The 22378-nt window shown below is 39.5% G+C and overlaps 1 protein-coding gene across 5 annotated transcripts in view; it reads left to right on the top strand.

Annotated features, from left to right (window-relative positions):
* Positions 1-22378, top strand: part of FRYL (FRY like transcription coactivator) — a 916813-nt gene that overhangs the window by 775383 nt on the left and 119052 nt on the right. For all 5 annotated transcript variants that reach the window (XM_053703981.1, XM_053703978.1, XM_053703979.1 and 2 more), the window contains 5 exons: positions 820-914; positions 1585-2192; positions 10217-10314; positions 11800-11970; positions 20712-20852. In XM_053703981.1, coding sequence (XP_053559956.1) covers positions 820-914; positions 1585-2192; positions 10217-10314; positions 11800-11970; positions 20712-20852 — 1113 coding nt within the window. The remainder of the gene's footprint in view (positions 1-819; positions 915-1584; positions 2193-10216; positions 10315-11799; positions 11971-20711; positions 20853-22378) is intronic.

A 22378-nucleotide genomic window follows, 5' to 3' on the forward strand; every position in this document is an offset into this window, starting at 1 on the left:
TTTTTTTAAATGTGTAGTTTTGCTTATTTTTAAATAACATTGCTCTGATTTTCAGACTCCTAACCAAACCCCAAAGTTTTAGGAGAATACCGAGGTATACCTACTTTAGCTTGCTCCTCTTTGTGTAAAGAGTCTTTTCATATGCAGAGGATGGGGGAGGGTCTGTTATTTCCCACTTAAAGTGGGTGTTCTAGCTACCTTTTTAACAGAGCTAAACTGGGGGCTTCTAAGTAAGTTTTTAAACTGTTTTATACTGGATTTTTATATCAGTGTCTGTGCATGTTATTCTTTATAGTATTACATGAAGTTATATGAAAATGGGTGTATACTGTCCCTTTAAAGTATTTTTTTAACACCTAATGCAATTTTTGGAGACACCCCATGGAATGCCCCTTTTTAATTTTGTTTATCTTCCTTTGCTGTGGCCATTTTAGGGAAATATATAAATTAGCACCTTCAGATATCAGCAAATCACTGTGCAGCATGTAGGTGTGTCAGATTTTTGCATTCCCATCCAATGTACTCAAGGGGTAGAAGAAACACTGCAATTGTCAGTAAAACGTGCAAATAAATAAGTGATTTTTTATTTTAAATTTATGCATAATTTTAATATTTTAGAGGGAATTACATTTTGAGTAGTTTACCGATTTATAGTCATAAAAAAACAGCACACTGGAATTAAAATATAAGATTAATACATTTAAAGATAAATTGTCTATTACTAATAGATTCTTTTTTTACAATGTTACATTTGGATGAACTATCAATATTGTATGATAGTTAAATCATCAATTTGTTATTTTCTTTTTCTTTTTTTAGGGTTTTGTTATTGAGCTACTTCTTACTTTGGAGTCTGCCATTGACACTTTATCAGAAAACATGAAGCATTATGATTTACTTTCTGCACTTGCTCAGTAAGTGACTTTGCCACTAATGCAATTTAGTTTTAAAAAAAATACCTTTTAAAATGTTAGATTACTAGATAAATAATAAATGATTTACTGTTTCTTCATGTAGTGGTCTATGGTTCCCTTACAAACTGTAATGAAACATAAGGTAAATAATATACATATAGTTATAAATACATTCTAGTGTTGCGATGAATACCAAATTTATATGTTTAACATTACAGCATCTAAAGTTAGGATGTGACCTTCTTTGAGAGTTAATTATCACTAAAATTAAATATTCATGATTCAGACACAGCATACAATAAAAAATTTAACTTCTGTTATTAAATTTGCTTCATTCCCTTGGTATTGATACCAGTGACAGCAATATTTGCAACAATGTTTGTATCATTGTTATACATTGTTACATACATTGTTGGTGTAGATAGCTGAAGACATTCACATGCTACTGAGCGCCTATAAACAAAGTAAATCTGATAATAGAATTCAATTGGAAAGTTATTTTTTTATGAAATTGTATGCTCTGAATCATGAAAGTTACATTGTGTGGCAAAAGTGACAAGAGGTTAAACAAATACTATATCTGGTTCACAATGTCACAGCTGGTATAGTGAATGTTTATTTCTGTGACATTGTAAATATCTATCTTATATTTCTCACTCATTTGCTATAGGACATCATACTATGATCCAATAATGGGAAATAAAAATGCAGTTAACAGGAAGAGCACTGGACAACTGAACCTAAGCACAAGTCCTTTGAGTAGTGGCAACTTCATGAGTTACTGCAACAACGCACGAAGTAACTCTTTGCGGTTAAGTTTAATCATTGACAGAAGAGGCGACCGACGGCGGAGTAACACACTGGATATAATGGATGGAAGGACAAATCACGGAGGCAGCTTAGCAAGGACTAGAAGCCTTTCCTCTCTCAGAGAGGGAGGGATGCAGGATGTGCAGCCAACTACTGATCCCACCAACCTTATGGCTACTATATTTTGGATCGCAGCATCCTTGCTAGAATCAGACTATGAGTATGAATATCTCCTTGCTCTCAAGCTACTAAACAAATTGCTCACGCACATGCCTCTGGATAGATCCGAGAGTCGAGAGAAGATTGAAAATATACAGAGTAAACTGAAGTGGAATAATTTTCCTGGTCTTCAGCAGCTCTTTCTAAAGGGCTTTACCTCAATCTCCACGCAGGAAATGACGGTCCACCTTCTCAGCAAACTCATTACGGTCTCTAAGCATACATTAGTGGATCCGCCCCAACTAGCTGGTAGGTACTGATGGTTGTTCATACAAGTATGTAGAGCCCTCCAGTAGAGCGCTTTCTTTACTTGTTATTTATTGTGCAGAAAATGCAATTTATTTAGCTATTTTTACCATATGTACATACAGATACATAAGTATATACAGTGTATGTGTTAAACAGTTAATCCTTTGATAACTACCGTACTATGCAAGATTATTATCAGCAGTAGTTGCAATTGCTAAGACAAAATAAACAAGTTATATGGGATTAACTCTTTCTACGTCATATCACAAACATGTGGTAACTATTATTTAGTTCTGAGGTACATGGGCCACAATGTTAGTACATAAATTAGTGTATGTGTTTGTATCTAGAGATAGTTAGCGCATGTGCAGTTGGACGAGCAAAGCTGACAGTTGACATCCTGTTCGAATATTAGTCGCCACTTTTTTTTTATACAAACAATAGGATGAAACTATACAATTGTTTCATGTTCGTAGTGATTAATGGGTTGTAATAGACACTACTGTAAAGAATTATATGCACAGATACTGATATAAAAATCCAGTGTAATACCTTTTAAAAACTTACTTAGAAGCTCCCAAACTATACAAAAACACACCCAGATGGGCTATATAAATGGATCATCTACAAAACATTTATGCAAAGAAAAATCTAGTGTATAATGTCCCTTTAATATCCATTTAACGTGTCAAGCAGGTGTGTGCTGATTTTAATAATACATTTACTGGTATGTAATGTGTTACTTAAACTGCAGGTGGTTAAGGGGAAAAACTTCCAGGTTTGTGTTTTTTGCCTGCTTCTTATCTGACCACGTGCATTTTACTTAGGTTTTTACCTTGCTCACTGTGGGTTTTTAATTTATTTAGTCTTATTCTATGTGAGGCCTACAGGTCAACTGCCAGTTCTTCCATTATCAAGAAGGATTTGCATAAATCTAAGCATTTACTTTTCCTTGCCCTTGTGACGCTTATACACAAGAAGCTTAAGTATAAAAGCTCCCTCTATCTCCTCTGATCCCCTTAGTATTTGTGATTCTGGTGCTTTTGTAGAAGCCATTCTTCTTGTCTCTACTCTTTACCTTCATATTTTATTAGAAGGAAGAACCATAAAGGTTTTGTCTTTTTCATAAGAATAGTGTGTTTGTTTTTCTCTTGTTAAGTGTGTTCAGTCCACGGGTCATCCATTACTTATGGGATATATTCTCCTTCCCAACAGGAAGTTGCAAGAGGATCACCCAAGCAGAGCTGCTATATAGCTCCTCCCCTCACATGTCATATCCAGTCATTCTCTTGCAACCCTCAACAAAGAAGGAGGTCGCGAGAGGAGCTGGAGTTTTTACTTAACTATTCTTCAATCAAAAGTTTGTTATTTTAAATGGCACCGGAGTGTGCTGTTTTTCTATCTCAGGCAGTATTTGGAAGAAGAATCTGCCTGCGTTTTTTTCTATGATCTTAGCAGGCGTAACTAAGATCCACTGGCTGTTCTCGACATTCTGAGGAGTGGGGTAACTTCAGAAACTGGGAATAGCATGCGGGGTCCTCCGCAAATGAGGTATGTGCAGTACATTATTTTCTGGGAATGGAATTGACTAAGAAAATACTGCTGTTACCGTATGATGTAAGTACAGCCTTAAATGCAGTAGTGGCAACTGGTATCAGGCTGATAAATGTATGCGCAGTCGAGTTATTTTCTAGGGACTAAAATTTGACTGAGAAAATACTGTTAAAACTGAAATAATACTTAAGCCTTACCTGCAGTGGTAGCGACTGGTAGCAGGCTTAGTGAGAAATTTGCATGACATTGGAAAATGTTGTTTTTTAATAAAACGTTTACTGGCATGTTATTCGTTTTTGTGAGGTACTTGGTGATAAATCTCTTTGGGCATGATTTTTTTCCACATGGCTAACATATATTTTCTGCATAGAAACCATTATATCAGGGCTCCCACTGTTGTAATAGGAGTGGGAGGGACCTTTTTTTAGCGCCTTGTTGCGCAGTTAAAATTCTAGCACAGTCTTCCTGCTTCTTCCTCCTCCTTGATCCAGGACGTCTCTAGAGAGCTCAGGGGTCTGCAAAATTCCTTTTTGAGGGAGGTAATCAGTCACAGCAGATCTGTGACAGTGTGTTTGACTGTGATTAAAAGCGTTAAATCTTAATTGATATCCGTTTTATCCGTTTTGGGTATTGAGGGGTTAATCATCCTTTTGCTAATGGGTGCAATCCTCTGCTAATAATACACTTCTTGTTAAGAATTGTTTAATTATATCTGTATTTTTGAAGCGCTGCAGCGTTTTTTATATTGCTTGTAAACTTATTGAAAGTGATTTCCAAGCTTGCTAGTTTCATTGCTAAGTCTGTTTAAACATGTCTGATTCAGAGGAACCTGTTTGTTCATCATGTTCAAAAGCCAATGTGGAGCCCAATAGAACGATGTGTACCAATTGTATTGATATTGCTTTGAATAAAAGTCAATCTGTACCGATAGAGAAACTATCACCAGACAACGAGGGGGAAGTTATGCCGCCTAACTCAACTCACGTGTCAGTACCTGCGTCTCCCGCTCGGGAGATGCGTAAGATTGAGACGCCAAGTACATCTAGGCCCTTACAAATCACTTTACATGATATGGCTAATGTTATGAAAGAAGTATTATATAATATGCCCGAATTAAGGGGCAAGCGCGATAGCTCTGGGTTAAGGACAGAGCGCGCTGATGACACGAGAGCCATGTCTGATACTGCGTCACAATTTGCAGAACATGAGGACGGTGAGCTTCATTCTGTCGGTGAGGGTTCTGATCCGGAGAGACCGGATTCAGAAATTTCAAATTTTAAATTTAAGCTTGAGAACCTCCGTGTGTTACTAGGGGAGGTATTAGCGGCTCTGAATGATTGCGACACGGTGGCAATTCCAGAGAAAATGTGTAGGTTGGATAGATACTATGCGGTACCGGTGTGTACTGACGTCTTTCCTATACCAAAAAGACTTACAGAAATTATTAGTAAGGAGTGGGATAGACCCAGTGTGCCTTTTTCCCCTCCCCCGATATTTAGAAAAATGTTTCCTATAGACGCCACCACACGAGACTTATGGCAGACGGTCCCTAAGGTGGAGGGAGCAGTTTCTACTTTAGCCAAGCGTACCACTATCCCGGTGGAGGATAGCTGTGCCTACTTTAGCCAAGCGTACCACTATCCCGGTGGAGGATAGCTTTGCTTTCTCAGATCCAATGGATAAAAAATTAGAGGGTTATCTTAAGAAAATGTTTGTTCAACAGGGTTTTATATTGCAGCCTCTTGCATGCATTGCGCCTGTCACGGCTGCAGCGGCATTCTGGTTTGAGTCTCTGGAAGAGGCGATTCGCACAGCGCCCTTGGATGAGGCTTTGAGCAAAGTTAGAACCCTTAAGCAAGCTAATGCGTTTGTTTCAGATGCCGTAGTACATCTAACCAAACTTACGGCTAAAAATTCCGGATTCGCCATACAGGCGCGCAGAGCGCTCTGGCTTAAATCCTGGTCAGCGGATGTAACTTCCAAATCTAAGCTACTTAACATTCCTTTCAAAGGGCAGACCTTATTCGGGCCCGGCTTGAAGGAAATTATTGCTGACATTACGGGAGGTAAGGGCCACGCCCTTCCTCAGGACAGGGCCAAACCAAAGGCCAAACAGTCTAATTTTCGTGCCTTTCGTAACTTCAAGGCAGGAGCAGCATCAACTTCCTCCGCTCCAAAACAGGAAGGAACTACTGCTCGTTACAGACAGGGTTGGAAAGGCAACCAGTCATGGAACAAGGGCAAGCAGGCCAGAAAGCCTACTCCCGCCCCTAAGACAGCATGAAGACAGGGCCCCCTATCCGGAGACGGATTTAGTGGGGGGCAGACTTTCTCTCTTCGCCCAGGCTTGGGCAAGAGATGTGCAGGATCCCTGGACGTTAAAGATTATATCTCAGGGATACCTTCTGGATTTCAAAACCTCTCCTCCACAAGGGAGGTTCCATCTATCGAGGTTATCAACGAACGTAGTAAAGAGAGAGGCATTTCTACAATGTGTACAAGACCTCTCAATCATGGGAGTGATCCACTCAGTTCCGCGATCGGAACAGGGACAAGGATTTTACTCAAATCTATTTGTGGTTCCCAAAAAAGAGGGAACCTTCAGACCAATCTTGGACTTAAAGATCTTAAACAAATTCCTAAGGGTACCATCGTTCAAGATGGAAACCATTCGAACCATCCTACCCATGATCCAAGAGGGTCAATATATGACCACAGTGGACTTAAAGGATGCTTACTTTCACATTCCGATTCACAAAGATCATTATCGGTACCTAAGGTTTGCCTTTCTAGACAGGCATTACCAGTTTGTGGCTCTTCCCTTCGGGTTAGCCACGGCCCCGAGAATTTTTACGAAGGTTCTGGGCTCACTTCTGGCGGTACTAAGACCACGAGGCATAGCGGTGGCTCCGTACCTAGACGACATTCTGATACAAGCGTCAAGTTTTCAGAATGCAACGTCTCATACAGAGATAGTTCTAGCATTTCTGAGGTCGCATGGGTGGAAAGTGAACGTGGAAAAAGAGTTCTCTGTTACCACTCACAAGGGTGCCTTTTCTAGGGACTCTTATAGATTCTGTAGAGATGAAGATTTACCTGACGGAGTCCAGGTTATCGAAGATTCTCAATGCTTGCCGTGTCCTTCATTCCGTTCCAAGCCCATCAGTAGCTCAGTGCATGGAGGTAATCGGCTTAATGGTCGCGGCAATGGACATAGTGCCATTTGCGCACCTGCATCTCAGACCGCTGCAACTATGCATGCTCAGTCAGTGGAACGGGGATTACTCAGATCTGTCCCCTTTGCTAAATCTGGACCAGGAGACCAGAGATTCTCTTCTCTGGTGGTTGTCACCGGTTCATCTGTCCAAAGGAATGACCTTTCGCAGACCAGATTGGACGATTGTAACAACGGATGCCAGCCTTCTAGGCTGGGGAGCAGTCTGGAATTCCCTGAAGGCTCAGGGATCGTGGACTCAGGAGGAGAAACTCCTTCCAATAAACATTCTCGAATTAAGAGCAATATTCAATGCTCTTCTAGCTTGGCCTCAGTTAGCAAGACTGAGGTTCATCAGATTTCAGTCGGACAATATCACGACTGTGGCTTACATCAATCATCAAGGGGGAACCAGGAGTTCCCTAGCGATGTTGGAAGTCTCGAAGATAATTCGCTGGGCAGAGTCTCACTCTTGCCACCTGTCAGCGATTTACATCCCAGGCGTAGAGAACTGGGAGGCGGATTTCCTAAGTCGCCAGACTTTTCATCCGAGAGACTGGGAACTTCACCCGGAGGTATTTGCTCAACTGATTCGTCGTTGGGGCAAACCGGATCTGGATCTCATGGCATCTCGCCAGAACGCGAAGCTTCCTTGTTACGGATCCAGGTCCAGGGACCCAGGAGCGGTGCTGGTAGATGCATTAGCAGCCCCTTGGGTTTTCAACATAGCTTATGTGTCTCCACCATTTCCGTTGCTACCTCGACTGATTGCCAGGATCAAACAGGAGAGGGCATCAGTAATTCATTCTGATAGCGCCTGCGTGGCCACGCAGGACCTGGTATGCAGACCTAGTGGACATGTCGTCCTGTCCACCATGGTCTCTACCTCTGAGGCAGGACCTTCTAATTCAGGGTCCTTTCAACCATCCAAACCTAATTTCTCTGAGGCTGACTGCCTGGAAATTGAACGCTTGATTCTATCAAAGCGTGGGTTTTCGGATTCGGTTATTGATACATTAATACAGGCTCGGAAACCTGTGACCAGAAAAATTTACCATAAGATATGGCGTAAATATTTATATTGGTGCGAATCCAAGAGTTACTCATGGAGTAAGGTTAGGATTCCTAGGATATTGGCTTTTCTACAAGAGGGTTTAGAAAAAAGTTTATCCGCTAGTTCGCTAAAGGGACAGATTTCAGCTCTGTCTATTCTTTTACACAAACGTCTGGCAGAGAATCCAGACGTCCAGGCTTTTTGTCAGGCTTTGGCTAGAATTAAGCCTGTGTTTAAAGCTGTTGCTCCTCCATGGAGCTTAAACTTGGTTCTTAAAGTTCTTCAGGGTGTTCCGTTTGAACCCCTTCATTCCATTGATATTAAGCTTTTATCTTGGAAAGTTTTGTTTTTGAGTCTCTGAATTATCTGCCTTACATTGTGATTCTCCTTATCTGATCTTTCATTCAGACAAGGTAGTACTGCGTACTAAACCTGGGTTTTTACCTAAGGTTGTTTCTAACAGGAATATCAATCAAGAGATTGTTGTTCCATCATTATGTCCTAATCCTCCTTCAAAGAAGGAACATCTTTTGCATAATCTAGACGTGGTCCGTGCTCTGAAGTTCTACTTGCAGGCAACTAAAGATTTTAGACAAACTTCTTCTCTGTTTGTCGTTTACTCTGGACAGAGGAGAGGTCAAAAGGCTTCGGCTACCTCTCTCTCTTTTTGGCTTCGTAGCATAATACGTTTAGCCTATGAGACTGCTGGACAGCAGCCTCCTGAAAGAATTACAGCTCATTCCACTAGAGCTGTGGCTTCCACCTGGGCCTTTAAGAATGAGGCCTCTGTTGAACAGATTTGCAAGGCTGCAACTTGGTCTTCACTTCATACTTTTTCCAAATTTTACAAATTTGACACTTTCGCTTCTTCGGAGGCTGGTTTTGGGAGAAAGGTTCTACAGGCAGTGGTTCCTTCTGTTTAATGTTCCTGCCTTGTCCCTCCCATCATCCGTGTACTTAGCTTTGGTATTGGTATCCCATAAGTAATGGATGACCCGTGGACTGAACACACTTAACAAGAGAAAACATAATTTATGCTTACCTGATAAATTTATTTCTCTTGTAGTGTGTTCAGTCCACGGCCCGCCCTGTCTTTTTAAGGCAGGTTCTAAATTTTAAAATTATAACTCCAGTCACCACTGCACCTTATAGTTTCTCCTTTCTCGTCTTGTTTCGGTCGAATGACTGGATATGACATGTGAGGGGAGGAGCTATATAGCAGCTCTGCTTGGGTGATCCTCTTGCAACTTCCTGTTGGGAAGGAGAATATATCCCATAAGTAATGGATGACCCGTGGACTGAACACACTACAAGAGAAATAAATTTATCAGGTAAGCATAAATTATGTTTTTCTTGTTGTCTTGGTTTTTTTACTTTTGATAATAAGAAAGGCAGAGTTTGAAGAGTGAACACAATGTTTTTGTTGCAAAGCTTAAGTGTACTGGTATATGAAATACCCACTCATCCTATTGGCTTCATTTTTGAGAGCTGGTCCATTCCCTGGTCTAAAGTTTGTTTCCATTTTTAGGTTTAAATCTATATTTTATTTTGTTATATCCACTTTGTACATCTTTGAAGGATGTTCCTTAAGTAGATCCACCTATCTACCTTATGATTCATATGTCCAAGCTTTTGACTTTTTGTAGGGCAGTAATCACTACTGCACGTGTGACCCATACTTTGAACTTGTTGTTTAAACCCTTCAAATTATTTTCTCTGTATCTTTATGCGAATTGCTTTTGTATTGGCCAACTAATCTGTAATTACCAAATTTATACAAAAAATACATTTCTTAATATTCACATTGATAAAATATTGAGTATCTCTCATATATTTTGTGATCTTTCTAATGGTCTGGTTTGTTACCTAAATCATGTTTTAGTGGCTTCCCACTTTGCTTTCTCTCTCCAAATAGTTCCTAACTTAGATCTAATTTGAAGCGATGGAGATGTGTTTATTTTAATAAAAATGGAAATCCAAATTATCACTTAATATATGGTGAAAATAATTATGTAAATTCTTCTTTTTTTTTACTTCACTAAACAAAGGCAACTATGTAAATTTTATGTATTCATTCTTCCCCGGGTATCATGGTGCTCAGTCTGAAGATAAGTTAGCAGACTCTATCTTCATGTAGTTTAGTCACGTGTAGTATGATGACCTTGAATTCAATTGTGTTTGACACATTTCATTATTTTTTAGGATTTCCTCTTAACATTTTGTGCTTATTGCCCCATCTAATCCAACATTTTGATAACCCTACGCAATTCTGTAAAGAAACTGCGGACCGAATAGCAAAGGTAAGCTATTTTGTGTTTTAAAAAATAAGGCCATTGTAAACTACACTATAGAATTGTTGTTACATAATAATAATAAAAAAATAATAGACATGTTACTTATTCTTACAGCACCTAATTTAGACTTAAAGGGTATCCTGAACAAAAAAAATGTATTTCGTGATTCAGGTAGAGCAAGCAATTTTAATCAACTTTCTAATGTACTCCTATTATCAATTTTTCTTCATTCTCATTGTATCTTTATTTGAAAAAGCAAGAATATAAGCTTACGAGCCGGACCATTTTTGGTTTAGCACCCTGGATAGCGCTTGCTGATTGGTGTCTACATTTAGCCACCATTCAGCAAACGCTACCCATGTGCTGAACCAAAGATGTGCCGGCTTGTAAGCTTCCTGCCTTTTCAAATAAAGATGTCAAGAGAACGGAGAAAAATTGATCATAGGAGAAAATTAGAAAGTTGCTTAAAATTGCATGTTCTATCTGAATCACAAAAGAAATAATTTGGGTTAAGTATCCCTTTTTTAATCTACATTTACAAACAGATGTATCTGTGTAAGAAGGTTGTATTTGTTTTTATAATTACTGGTGTTTAAGGCCAGCAAATATGTAAGTAAATAAATACTTTGATATTTATGTACAAGACATGAAGGAACTAGTTCATTCAGCACAAAAACAAAAAGTGCTATATTTACAAAATGGTTACTATTTAATGGGGAAGGAGTATAATTATGTTTATGCTAGTTAATTAAATAAGTCCTCCATGCCAGTTCCCAAAATTAGTACAATGTTTTTATTGCTCTTTAAATAGAATTCAACTTTTTTTTTTTGGCTGTAGCATTGATTACCTAAACATTTGTGAAGATCTAGGGAACATCATGGATTGTTCTTATTAAATAAATAAAAATAATTACACACCAGGTTCTGGTTGCATTTCATGTAGCGCATGACATTTCCTTCACTACACTGCTCCGCTCTTATGTTTTTTGTATTTAATCAGTAATTAATCAGACAATAAAGATGTCTAGTTTAACCAATTCTTACAGAGGGAGACAAAAACCACAAAAAAGACCAATGTGTCTTAACATGCTTTCAGCTTCGTTTTTTTTTAGCTGAAATATTAGGAATTGGTACAATACACAGCAATCAGGCCGAGGACCATCTCAAGCTTTTTGTTTTGTGTAAAAATTTTAAAAAAAAATGTGACTGTTAGTAGCTCAAGAGCCTAAAACGTTTGTTTTCATTGTGTGGGGACATGTATATAAACAGTACTGAGCTTAAAGGTTCTATTAAACATTATTAGCTTAATTTTTATATAGATATTTCCATCAAGCTTCTTTATTCTTAATGAGTTTTATAACAGCTAATCGATTGCTTGACTATAAAAGTATAACATAAACCTCTAGATCAAATGCTGCTACTACTGGACACTAGATTTCTGTGCTTGTAAGTTTATGAATATATACAGAATACTAATTACCTTTCTCTTAGGTCTGTGCAGAGGAGAAATCTGCCACACTTGCAAACCTGGCTCATATGATGAGTTTGTATAGCACTCATAGTTACTCCAGAGACTGCTCCAACTGGATCAACGTAGTGTGTCGGTACCTACATGATTCTTTTTCAGATATCACTTTCAGTCTTGTCACTTACCTTGCTGAGGTAAGATTGCTTATTCTTTTCTGTTCCTTTTTTATTTGTAAAATATATGTTGTCTGGTATACTTTGGCATTTCTTATATTGAGCAGCATGCAGTGTTGTTGTTGTAAGTCTTTTTAGTTTACATTATCCATTTCACTTCAGACAGTTAAAGGGACATTAAACACTTTGAGATGGAAATATATAATGATAAATTGCATTTATAAAAAAACGTCTGCAATATATTTTCATTATTTTGTCCCATTTTCCTGCAATTCCATTCTGAAAGTGTTAGCTTTTCCGTTCCTGTTAGAAATAGAAGTGCAGAACACTGCTCTATGCCACACAGCCATTGGCTGCAAACTCTAGTGACCTATTTATAACTGTCCCTAATTGGCCACAGCAGAGAAGGTAACACAAGTTACAACATGGCAGCTCCCATTATTTTATAGACACTAAAACTTTATAATTATTTTGTCAATATTTAAACAGCTAATGAAACTTTAAAAAATACATCTACTTGTTGTTCTCAGACTAATCTTTTCTTTGAATGCATCATTCTATCTAGCATTTATTTAGTGATTAATGTTCCTTTAATCAATTATAGCATGGACACAAGACTGGAAACGCATCAATGTGACTTACCTGTCGTGCATTCTTGAAACATTTTCTGTGTAAATCTACATTTTTATATATCTAAAAAAAACTTTCTTGTATCACAGAACCTGCAAAAAATGCATTGTCATTTGCAGTACAGAAACCCTTAAAGAACCAGTCAACACAGTAGATTTGCATAATCAACAAATGCAAGATAACCAGACAATGCAATAGCATTTTGTCAGAAAACAAAAATCTACTATTTATTTAAAGTTCACACTATTTTAAAAGTTATGCCTATTTCCACTACCCCTGTACCATGTGACAGCCATCAGCCAATCACAAATGCATATACACTTATTCTGTGCTCAGTAGCAGCTCGTGACTCAAAAAGTTTAAATATTAAAAGACTCTGCACTTTTTTTAATGGAAGTAAATTGGAAAGTTGTTTAAAATTGAATGCTCTATCTGAATAATGAAAGTTTAGTTTTGACTTGAGTTTTAAACTTTATGATCTCAGAGAGTGTTTGATCATTACTTCATAATTTCCATTAAAGGGACACTAAAGTTAAAATTAAAGTTTAATGATTTAGAAAACGCATGCAATTTAAATCAACTTTCCAATATACAGTACTTCCATTATCAAAACATGCACATTTTTTATATGCACACATTCTGAGGTTCCAGCTACTACTGAGCATATGCAAAAGTGCATAGTTTATACGTATACGGATTTTATGATTGGCTGGTACAGGGGGAGGTAAATTTGAATTTTGAAATTTGATGGAAAATATTTTACTGCTCAGCTTTGTCTTTTTATTGTGTATTTGTCAGCTATTCAATTCTATTGTATTTAGTGGTCCTTTAACATTTATGCTTGCTGTTATTACGCTGCTTTTAAACAGACATGAAACACAAATATATTTATTTTGTCATTCAGATATACATTTTGTGATTCAGACAGAAATCATTGCCCATTTACTTCAGACAGTTAAAGGGACATTAAACATTATGTATTATTTGTCATTTTAAAAGATTATTACCTCTTTTAACTTTATTTGTGCAGTGTCCATTGCTTCCTATCACAGCCCTTCAAGGGAGCTGGGGTCTCTACAGGAAGTCTTATCTATCCTGATCTCATAAATCTTCTAGAATAACATGAGCTGGCTTAGTTGTCCATGCCCATGCTCAGAAGAGGACAGATTGCAACTTGTTTGTTCTCTAATCTCCCTGAGGTCATGGGCTACACTGATAATTTTTAAGTGCTTATTTTGCAAGAAAACAAGTAATGTGTTTGCCATTTTTTTACACAATCTGTTTGTTTTTATATTTACCATATTTGTTTTACTAGAGTACCCTTTAAATTATTCTTGCAAAACTGCTGCCATATAGTGCTTTTAGAAATGTGCACACTCATCAGGTTACCTACCTGCTTTTCAACAAAGGATAAAAAAAGAACAAATCAATTTGATAATAAACGTACATTGGATTTTAAAAGAAATATATACACTTTATCTGAATCATGAAGGAAAGGTTTTAGGTATTATGTCCCTTTAAACACAGTTACAGAGGTAATGTAAATGTTGCAGAGATATGTTGTCTAATTTGTTCTTTCTGAAACAGGCCTATTGATTTATGTAAAACTACTTAATTTTTTTAAAATTCATTAGATCGTTTATATCTACTGTTTGCGTACAATGCCAAATCTGAGCAATATAGCACTAAACAATACTTTTTTTTTATCAGTTAAACTGAATGTAAACTTTCATCAATTAGTGCCCGGTTTTTAAATATACTATTAAAAACGGGGCACTTTCATCGATGAAAGTTTACATTGCACCGTATTTTACAAATACTTACCTGCAGGTCCTCTGTAAATACGTCACCAATGACAAAACCGGCTTCCTCCAATCACTGCTTCTCCCCCCCCCCCAGAGCGTCAATCTCGTGAGTCCCTTCCGTGATTGGAGGAAGCCGGTTTCGTCATTGGTGACGTATTTACAGAGGATCTGCAGGCGGGGGATGCCGATCCGGCTTTGAAGAAGTAAAATACGGTGCAATGTAAACTTTCATCAATGAAAGGGCCCTTGTTTTTAATAGTATATATAAAAACCGGGCACTAATTGATGAAAGTTTGCATTCACTTTAACTAATACTTATAAAATTAAATTAAACTATTGCAGTAATATAATATATTTTATTAATGAAAATTGAGTGGTTAAAAAAGGTAAACTTTGTGTACTCCTTTTCTCCAACATAGGTGTGTCCGGTCCACGGCGTCATCCTTACTTGTGGGATATTCTCTTCCCCAACAGGAAATGGCAAAGAGCCCAGCAAAGCTGGTCACATGATCCCTCCTAGGCTCCGCCTACCCCAGTCATTCTCTTTGCCGTTGTACAGGCAACATCTCCACGGAGATGGCTTAGAGTTTTTTAGTGTTTAACTGTAGTTTTTATTATTCAATCAAGAGTTTGTTATTTTAAAATAGTGCTGGTATGTACTATTTACTCAGAAACAGAAAAGAGATGAAGATTTCTGTTTGTATGAGGAAAATGATTTTAGCACCGTAACTAAAATCCATGGCTGTTCCACACAGGACTGTTGAGAGCAATTAACTTCAGTTGGGGGAACAGTGTGCAGTCTCTTACTGCTTGAGGTATGACACATTCTAACAAGACGATGTAATGCTGGAAGCTGTCATTTTCCCTATGGGATCCGGTAAGCCATGTTTATTAAGATAGTAAATAAGGGCTTCACAAGGGCTTATTAAGACTGTAGACTTTTTCTGGGCTAAATCGATTCATTATTAACACATATTTAGCCTTGAGGAATCATTTATTCTGGGTATTTTGATATGATTATATCGGCAGGCACTGTTTTAGACACTTTATTCTTTAGGGGCTTTCCCTAATCATAGTCAGAGCCTCATTTTCGCGCCGGTATGGCGCACTTGTTTTTGAGGACAGCATGGCATGCAGCTGCATGTGTGTGGAGCTCTGATACATAGAAAAGTCTTTCTGAAGGCATCATTTGGTATCGTATTCCCCTTTGGGCTTGGTTGGGTCTCAGCAAAGCAGATTCCAGGGACTGTAAAGGGGTTAAATATAAAAACGGCTCCGGTTCCGTTATTTTAAGGGTTAAAGCTTCCAAATTTGGTGTGCAATACTTTTAAGGCTTTAAGACACTGTGGTGAAATTTTGGTGAATTTTGAACAATTCCATCATACTTTTTCGCAATTGCAATAATAAAGTGTGTTTAGTTTAAAATTTAAAGTGACAGTAACGGTTTTATTTTAAAACGTTTTTTGTGCTTTGTTATCAAGTTTATGCCTGTTTAACATGTCTGAACTACCAGATAGATTGTGTTCTGACTGTGGGGAAACCAAGGTTCCTTCTCATTTAACTATATGTATTTTATGTCATAAAAAAAATTTAGTAAAAATGATGCCCAAGATGATTCCTCAAGTGAGGGGAGTAAGCATGGTACTGCATCATCCCCTCCTTCGTCTACACCAGTCTTGCCCATACAGGAGGCCCCTAGTACATCTAGTGTGCCAATACTCCTTACTATGCAACATTTAACGGCTGTAATGGATAATTCTATCAAAAACATTTTAGCCAATATGCCCACTTATCAGCGAAAGCGCGACTGCTCTGTTTTAGAAAATTCTGTAGAGCATGAGAACGCTGATGATATGGTTTCTGAAGGGCCCCTACACCAGTCTGAGGGGGCCAGGGAGGTTTTGTCTGAGGGAGAAATTTCAGATTCAGGAAACATTTCTCAACAAGCTGAACCTGATGTGATTACTTTTAAATTTAAGTTGGACCATCTCCGCGCTCTGCTTAAGGAGGTGTTATCCAATTTGGATGATTGTGATTATCTGGTCATTCCAGAACCACTATGTAAAATGGAAAAGTTCTTAGAGGCCCCCGGGGCCCCCCGAAGCTTTTCCTATATCCAAGCGGGTGGCGTACATTGTTAGTAAAGAATGGGACAGGCCCGGTATACCTTTAGTACCTCCCCCCATATTTATAAAATTGTTTTCCTATAGTCGACCCCAGAAAGGACTGATGGCAGACAGTCCCCAAGGTCGAGGGGGCGGTTTCTACTCTACACAAGCGCGCCACTATACCCATAGAAGATAGTTGTGCTTTCCAAGATCCTATGGATGAAAAATTAGAAGGTCTGCTAAATATGTTTGTTCAGCAAGGTTCCCTTCTACAACCAATTGCATGCATTGTCCCTGTCACTGCAGCCGCGTGTTTCTAGTTTGATGAGCTAGGAAAGGCGATTATTAGTAATTCTTCTTCTTATGAGGAGATTATGGACAGAATTCGTGCTCTTAAATTGGCTAATTCTTTCACCCTAGACGCCACCTTGCAATTGGCTAGGTTAGCGGCGAAAAAATTCTGGGTTTGCTATTGTGGCGCAGAGCGCTTTGGTTAAAGTCTTGGGCAGCGGATGCGTCTTCCAAGAACAAATTGCTTGACATTCCTTTCAAGGGGGAAAACACTCTTTGGCCCTGACTTGAAAGAGATTATCTCTGATATCACTGGGGGCAAGGGCCACGCCCTTCCTCAGGATAGGTCTTTTCAAGACCAAAAATAAACCTAAGTTTCGTCCCTTTCGCAGAAACGGATCAGCCCCAAGGGCTACGTCCTCTAAGCAGGAAGGTAATACTTCTCAAGCCAATCCAGCCTGGAGACCTATGCAAGGCTGGAGCAAAGGAAAGCAGGCCAGGAAACCTGCCACTGCTACCAAGACAGCATGAAATGCGGGGCCCCCGATCCGGGACCGGATCTGGTGGGGGGCAGACTCTCTCTCTTCGCTCAGGCTTGGGAAAGAGATGTTCTGGATCCTTGGGCGCTAGAAATAGTCTCCCAAGGTTATTCTCTGGAGTTCAAGGGGCTTCCTCCAAGGGGGAGGTTCCACAGGTCTCAGTTGTCTTCAGACCACATAAGAAGACAGGCATTCTTACATTGGGTAGAAGACCTGCTAAAAATGGGAGTGATTCATCCTGTTCCATTAGGAGAACAAGGGATGGGGTTCTACTCCAATCTGTTCATAGTTCCCAAAAAAGAGGGAACGTTCAGACCAATCTTAGATCTCAAGATCTTGAACAAGTTTCTCAAGGTTCCATCGTTCAAGATGGAAACCATTCGAACACTTCTTCCTTCCATCCAGGAAGGTCAATTCATGACCAAGGTGGATTTCAAGGATGCGTATCTACATATTCCTATCCACAAGGAACATCATCGGTTCCTAAGGTTTGCATTCCTGGACAAGCATTTCCAGTTCGTGGCATTTTCTTTCGGATTAGCCACTGCTCCTAGGATTTTCTCATAGGTACTAGGGTCCCTTCTGGCGGTGCTAAGACCAAGGGGCATTGCTGTAGTACCTTACTTGGACGACATTCTGATTCGAGCGTCGTCCCTTCCTCAAGTAAAGGCTCACACGGACATTGTCCTGGCCTTTCTCAGATCTCACGGATGGAAAGTGAACGTGGAAAAGAGTTCTCTATCTCCGTCAACGAGGGTTCCCTTCTTGGGAACTATAATAGACTCCTTAGAAATGAGGATTTTTCTGACAGAAGCCAGAAAAACAAAACTTCTAGACTCTTGTCGGATACTTCATTCCGTTCCTCTTCCTTCCATAGCGCAGTGCATGGAAGTGATAGGTTTGATGGTAGCGGCAATGGACATAGTTCCTTTTGTGCGCATTCATCTAAGACCATTACAACTGTTCATGCTCAGTCAGTGGAATGGGGACTATTCAGACTTGTCTCCGAAGATACAAGCAAATCAGAGAACCAGAGACTCATTCCGTTGGTGGCTGTCCCTGGACAACCTGTCACAAGGGATGACCTTCCGCAGACCAGAGTGGGTCATTGTCACGACCGACGCCAGTCTGATGGGCTGGGGCGCGGTCTGGGGATCCCTGAAAGCTCAGGGTCTTTGGTCTCGGGTAGAATCTCTTCTACCGATAAATATTCTGGAACTGAGAGCGATATTCAATGCTCTCAAAGCTTGGCCTCAGCTAGCGAGGGCCAAGTTCATACATCAACCATCAGGGGGGAACAAGGAGTTCCCTAGCGATGGAAGAAGTGACCAAAATCATTCTATGGGCGGAGTCTCACTCCTGCCACCTGTCTGCTATCCACATCCCAGGAGTGGAAAATTGGGAAGCGGATTTTCTGAGTCGTCAGACATTGCATCCGGGGGAGTGGGAACTCCATCCGGAAATCTTTGCCCAAGTCACTCAACCGTGGGGCATTCCAGACATGGATCTGATGGCCTCTCGTCAGAACTTCAGAGTTCCTTACTACGGGTACAGATCCAGGGATTCCAAGGCGGCTCTAGTGGATGCACTAGTAGCACCTTGGACCTTCAAACTAGCTTATGTGTTCCCGCCGTTTCCTCTCATCCCCAGGCTGGTAGCCAGGATCAATCAGGAGAGGGCGTCGGTGATTTTGATAGCTCCTGCGTGGCCACGCAGGACTTGGTATGCAGATCTGGTGAATATGTCATCGGCTCCACCATGGAAGCTACCTTTGAGAGACCTTCTTGTTCTAGGTCCGTTCGACCCACTCCAGCTGACTGCTTGGAGATTGAACGCTTGATCTTATCAAGCGAGGGTTCTCAGATTCTGTTATTAATACTCTTGTTCAGGCCTGAAAGCCTGTAACCAGAAAAATTACCACATAATTTGGTATATCTGTTGGTGTGAATCTGCAGGATTCCCTTGGGACAAGGTTAAGATTCCTAAGAGTCTATCCTTCCTTCGAGAAGGATTGGAAAAAGGATTATCTGCAAGTTCCTTGATGGGACAGATTTCTGCCTTGTCTGTGTTACTTCACAAAAAGCTGGCAGCTGTGCCAGATGTTCTAGCCTTTGTTCAGGCTCTGGTTAGAATCAAGCCTGTTTACAAAATTTTGACTCCTCCTTGGAGTCTCAACCTAGTTCTTTCAGTTCTTCAGGGGGTTCCGTTTGAACCCTTACATTCCGTTGATATTAAGTTATTATCTTGGAAAGTTTTGTTTTTGGTTGCAATTTCTTCTGCTAGAAGAGTTTCAGAATTATCTGCTCTGCAGTGTTCTTCTCCTTATCTGGTGTTCCATGCAGATAAGGTGGTTTTGCGTACTAAACCTGGTTTTCTTCCAAAAGTTGTTTCTAACAAAAACATTAACCAGGAGATAGTTGTGCCTTCTTTGTGTCCTAATCCAGTTTCAAAGAAGGAACGTTTGTTGCACAACTTGGATGTAGTTCGTGCTCTCAAATTTTTACTTAGCAGCTACTAAGGATTTCAGACAAACTTTGTCTTTGTTTGTTGTTTATTCTGGTAAACGGAGAGGTCAAAAAGCAACTTCTACCTCTCTCTCCTTCTGGATTAAAAGCATTATCCGATTGGCTTATGAGACTGCCGGACGGCAGCCTCCTGAAAGAATCACAGCTCACTCCACTAGGGCTGTGGCTTCCACATGGGCCTTCAAGAACGAGGCTTCTGTTGATCAGATATGTAAGGCAGCGACTTGGTCTTCACTGCACACTTTTTCTAAATTTTACAAATTTGATACTTTTGCTTCTTCTGAGGCTATTTTTGGGAGAAAGGTTTTGCAAGCCGTGGTGCCTTCCATTTAGGTGACCTGATTTGCTCCCTCCCTTCATCCGTGTCCTAAAGCTTTGGTATTGGTTCCCACAAGTAAGGATGACGCCGTGGACCGGACACACCAATGTTGGAGAAAACAGAATTTATGTTTACCTGATAAATTACTTTCTCCAACGGTGTGTCCGGTCCACGGCCCCGCCCTGGTTTTTTTAATCAGGTCTGATAATTTATTTTCTTTAACTACAGTCACCACGGTAACATATGGTTTCTCCTATGCAAATATTCCTCCTTAACGTCGGTCGAATGACTGGGGTAGGCGGAGCCTAGGAGGGATCATGTGACCAGCTTTGCTGGGCTCTTTGCCATTTCCTGTTGGGGAAGAGAATATCCCACAAGTAAGGATGACGCCGTGGACCGGACACACCGTTGGAGAAAGTAATTTATCAGGTAAACATAAATTCTGTTTTTATAGGCTGTATGCTAAAATACATATGCAACCAATCTGCATTTAATTGCATACTTGCTTGTTTTAATAGTACTTGCTTTTTCATTGGTTTTTCCAGCTCCTAGAAAAGGGATTAGCCAGCATGCAGCAATCTTTGCTGCAGATCATTTACAGCCTTCTGAGTCATGTTGACCTCTCAGCAGCACCAGTGAAGCAGTTTAACCTTGAAATTATAAAGGTGATAGGAAAATATGTTCAGGTAGGTACTTTGTCAGGTGATTTCATAGACATTTTCATTTTCTGTATATAGATATTTTATTTATTTGTATTATATTGCTACATCTCCTTACTCTATATGTTAGTTTTATGTAAATATATGTTTATTGACCTTTACTCTTTTTGTAATTTAGCTTAGTTCAGCTTATTTTTTTAAAAAGGGCCAACATTTGCTGATGTTATTACAATTTGCTGATGCTACTTATTAGAACTAATTTACCTGCACCCTGCGGATCCCTGCCACATCTTAATTGAAAAAGTCTGAATTTCCAAAAACATAATTCAGCAGATTTCTATTCTTTAAAGAGTCAGTATTCACTAAGGGGCTCATGTTTTGAATTTCATTTCCATCTTTATTTATTGAAAGCATGAATTCTTCTGCAAAATAGTAATGTACAAGAAATAGTTGTAATAACTAAGAAAGGAAACAATTGCAAACTTTCAGAACAATAACATCCCTTAGGCAGTCAGTTAATTAAATGCAAAGTGAGTGAACCATAGAAAATCTAAATCAAATCAATATTTGGTGTGACCACCCTTTGTACCGCTCTCCAGCCCTTCTGCTACATCCAAATATTTCAAATGTTGACTCATCAGTCCAGAGCACCTGCTGACATTTTTTTTGCACCCAAATTCCTGTGTTTTTGTGCATAGTTTAATTGCTTGGCTTCGTTTCCATGTCAGAGGTATGGCTTTTTGTATGCAAGTCTTCCATGAAGACCACTTCTGACCAGACTTCTTCGGACAGTAGATGAGTATACCAACTTCCCACTGCTTTCTACCAATGCTGAGCTGATAGCACTGTTGGACATCTTCCAATTGTGAAGGAAAGTAAACATGATGTGTCTTTCATCTGCTGCACTGTTTCCTTGGCTTACCACTGCATCTACAGTCCTCAACATTGTTAATTTCTTTGTGCTTCTTCAGAAGTGCTTGGACAGCACATCTGGAAACACCTGTCTGCATTGAAATGTCTGCATGGGAGAGACATTGCTAATGCAGTATAACTACATTTTGTCTTGTTGCTATGCTTAGTCTTGCCATGGTGTATGACTTTTAACTTTAAACTGTCTTCATTAAACTCACCTTTTTTGCAGAGTTTGGCTGTTCTTTACCCAGTTTTATTTCTCCTACATGGTTGTTTTAGTTAGTGTTTGTGTTTCAACTAGGCATGGGCATTCAACAGCTTCATTAGCTGACGAATGCGGATGTAGACGGCCGCTCGTAGACTTAGACTATTTTCAGTGCTGGATAGATTCATGTTAATGATCATCACACTAAGATCTGTGCAAATCCAGATCTTAACCTGGTGATTTTTCAAATAGCCGAAGTCCATGAGCAGCCGCCTACTTTCGCATTTGGCAGCTAACAAAGGTGCCAAATGCCCATAGTTAGTTTCAACCTACATATTAAATCGATGATCATTAGCACATTTTTGGTATAATTGTTTAATTATGCACCTGACTATATGCCTACAAAATCCCTGACTTTGTACAAGTGTACTTTAAA

Source organism: Bombina bombina, chromosome 2, assembly GCF_027579735.1.
Source record: "Bombina bombina isolate aBomBom1 chromosome 2, aBomBom1.pri, whole genome shotgun sequence".
Taxonomy (NCBI): Eukaryota; Metazoa; Chordata; class Amphibia; order Anura; family Bombinatoridae; genus Bombina; species Bombina bombina.